Raw genomic sequence first — 2,500 nt, 5'->3', positions numbered from 1 at the left:
CGTGTCTCTCTGTGTCTCTCTGCGTGTCTCTCTGCGTGTCTCTCTGCGTGTCTCTCTGCGTGTCTCTCTGCGTGTCTCTCTGCGCGTCTCTCTGCGCGTCTCTCTGCGCGTCTCTCTGCGTGTCTCTCTATTAGTCAGTCAGTCACCCAGTCACTTAGTCACTCACTCACTCACTCAGTTAATCAGTCACTCAGTCAGTCAGTCAGTCAGTCACTCACTCAGTCAGTCAGTCAGTCACTCACTCAGTCAGTCAGTCAGTCAGTCACTCACTCACTCACTCACTCAGTCAGTCAGTCAGTCACTCACTCAGTCAGTCAGTCAGTCACTCACTCACTCACTCACTCACTCACTCAGTCAGTCAGTCACTCACTCAGTCAGTCAGTCAGTCACTCACTCACTCAGTCACTCTCTCTGTCTCTGTGTGTGTCTCTGTGTGTGTCTCTGTGTCTCTCTGTGTCTCTCTGCGTGTCTCTCTGCGCGTCTCTGTGCGTGTCTCTCTGCGTGTCTCTGTGCGTGTCTCTCTGCGCGTCTCGCAGCTACGACCCCACTCTTGGCGGCATCGAGATCGACCTCCGACTCCGCTCGCTCCTCTCCCAGCGCTTCCTGGAGGCAGCCGCGGCAAAGTCACCATCATCACCATCACCACCACCATCACCACCATCATCACCATCGTCACCATCACCATCATCGTCACCATCATCGTCACCATCATCATCGCCACCACCATCGTCATTGTTGTCATCTCTGCTGGCTGGCAGTGCGCGTGCCCAGAGCAAGCTGCTGCGCGAGGCCGAGCGCCTGAAGGTTGTGCTGAGCGCCAACGCTGAACACACCGCTCAGGTGGGGAACGCTCGCTCGCTCGAACGCACGCTCGCCCCGCTCGCTCGCTCACTCGCCCGCTCGCTCTCCCGTCCGCTCGCTCACTCACTCACTTGCTCACTCACTCATTCCGCTCGCTCGCTCGCTCGCTCGCTCGCTCACTCACTCGCTCACTCGCCCGCCCGCTCTCCCGTCCGCTCGCTCGCTCGCTCGCTCACTCACTCACTCACTCACTCACTCACTCACTCACTCACTCACTCGCCCGCCCGCTCTCCCGTCCGCTCGCTCGCTCGCTCGCTCACTCACTCACTCACTCACTCACTCACTCACTCGCCCGCCCGCTCTCCCGTCCGCTCGCTCGCTCGCTCGCTCGCTCACTCACTCACTCACTCACTCACTCACTCACTCACTCACTCACTCACTCGCCCGCCCGCTCTCCCGTCCGCTCGCTCGCTCGCTCGCTCGCTCGCTCACTCACTCACTCACTCGCTCACTCGCCCGCCCGCTCTCCCGTCCGCTCGCTCGCCTCGCTCGCTCGCTCACTCACTCGCTCACTCACTCGCCCGCCCGCTCTCCCGTCCGCTCGCTCACTCACTCACTCACTCACTCACTCGCCCGCCCGCTCTCCCGTCCGCTCGCTCACTCACTCGCTCACTCGCCCGCCCGCTCTCCCGTCCGCTCGCTCGCTCACTCGCTCGCTCACTCACTCACTCGCCCGCCCGCTCTCCCGTCCGCTCGCTCGCTCACTCACTCACTCGCACACTCGCCCGCCCGCTCTCCCGTCCGCTCGCTCGCTCGCTCGCTCACTCACTCACTCGCACACTCGCCCGCCTGCTCTCCCGTCCGCTCGCTCGCTCGCTCGCTCGCACACTCACTCGCACACTCGCCCGCCCGCTCTCCCGTCCGCTCGCTCGCTCGCTCGCTCGCACACTCACTCGCACACTCGCCCGCCCGCTCTCCCGTCCGCTCGCTCGCTCGCTCGCTCACTCACTCACTCGCACACTCGCCCGCCTGCTCTCCCGTCCGCTCGCTCGCTCGCTCGCTCACTCACTCACTCGCACACTCGCCCGCCCGCTCTCCCGTCCGCTCGCTCGCTCACTCACTCGCACACTCGCCCGCCTGCTCTCCCGTCCGCTCGCTCGCTCGCTCGCTCACTCACTCGCACACTCGCCCGCCCGCTCTCCCGTCCGCTCGCTCGCTCACTCACTCGCACACTCGCCCGCCCGCACTCCCGTCCGCTCGCTCGCTCGCTCGCCCGCCCACTCTCCCGTCCGCTCGCTCGCTCGCTCGCCGCGCCCGCTCTCCCGTCCGCTCGCTCGCTCGCTCGCCCGCCCGCCCGCTCTCCCGTCCGCTCGCTCGCTCGCTCGCCCGCTCTCCCGTCCGCTCGCTCGCTCGCTCGCTCGCTCGCTCACTCGCTCACTCGCCCGCTCTCCCGTCCGCTCGCTCGCTCGCTCGCTCGCCCCGCTCTCCCGTCTGCTCGCTCACTCGCTCACTCGCCCGCTCTCCCGTCCGCTCACTCACTCGCTCACTCGCCCGCTCTCCCGTCCGCTCGCTCGCTCGCTCACATATCTTGTCTTGTGTGTGTGTGTCTCTGTGTGTGTGTGTGTGTGCGTGTGTGTCTGTGTGTCTGTGTGTCTGTGTGCGTGTGACTGTGTGTGTGTGTGTCTGTGTGTGTCTCTGT

General features: G+C 65.0%; 1 protein-coding gene across 1 annotated transcript in view; it reads left to right on the top strand.

Annotated features, from left to right (window-relative positions):
• Positions 1-2,500, top strand: part of LOC144955000 (hypoxia up-regulated protein 1-like) — a gene marked incomplete at its 3' end in the record, with an annotated part of 42,906 nt that overhangs the window by 38,738 nt on the left and 1,668 nt on the right. Inside the window, 1 exon segment of the mRNA XM_078885356.1 lies at positions 537-840. Coding sequence (XP_078741482.1) covers positions 537-840 — 304 coding nt within the window.

This window comes from Lampetra fluviatilis, unplaced genomic scaffold, assembly GCF_964198595.1.
Source record: "Lampetra fluviatilis unplaced genomic scaffold, kcLamFluv1.1 SCAFFOLD_275, whole genome shotgun sequence".
NCBI classification, from domain to species: Eukaryota; Metazoa; Chordata; class Hyperoartia; order Petromyzontiformes; family Petromyzontidae; genus Lampetra; species Lampetra fluviatilis.
This window is presented reverse-complemented; position numbering and strand designations above follow the sequence as displayed.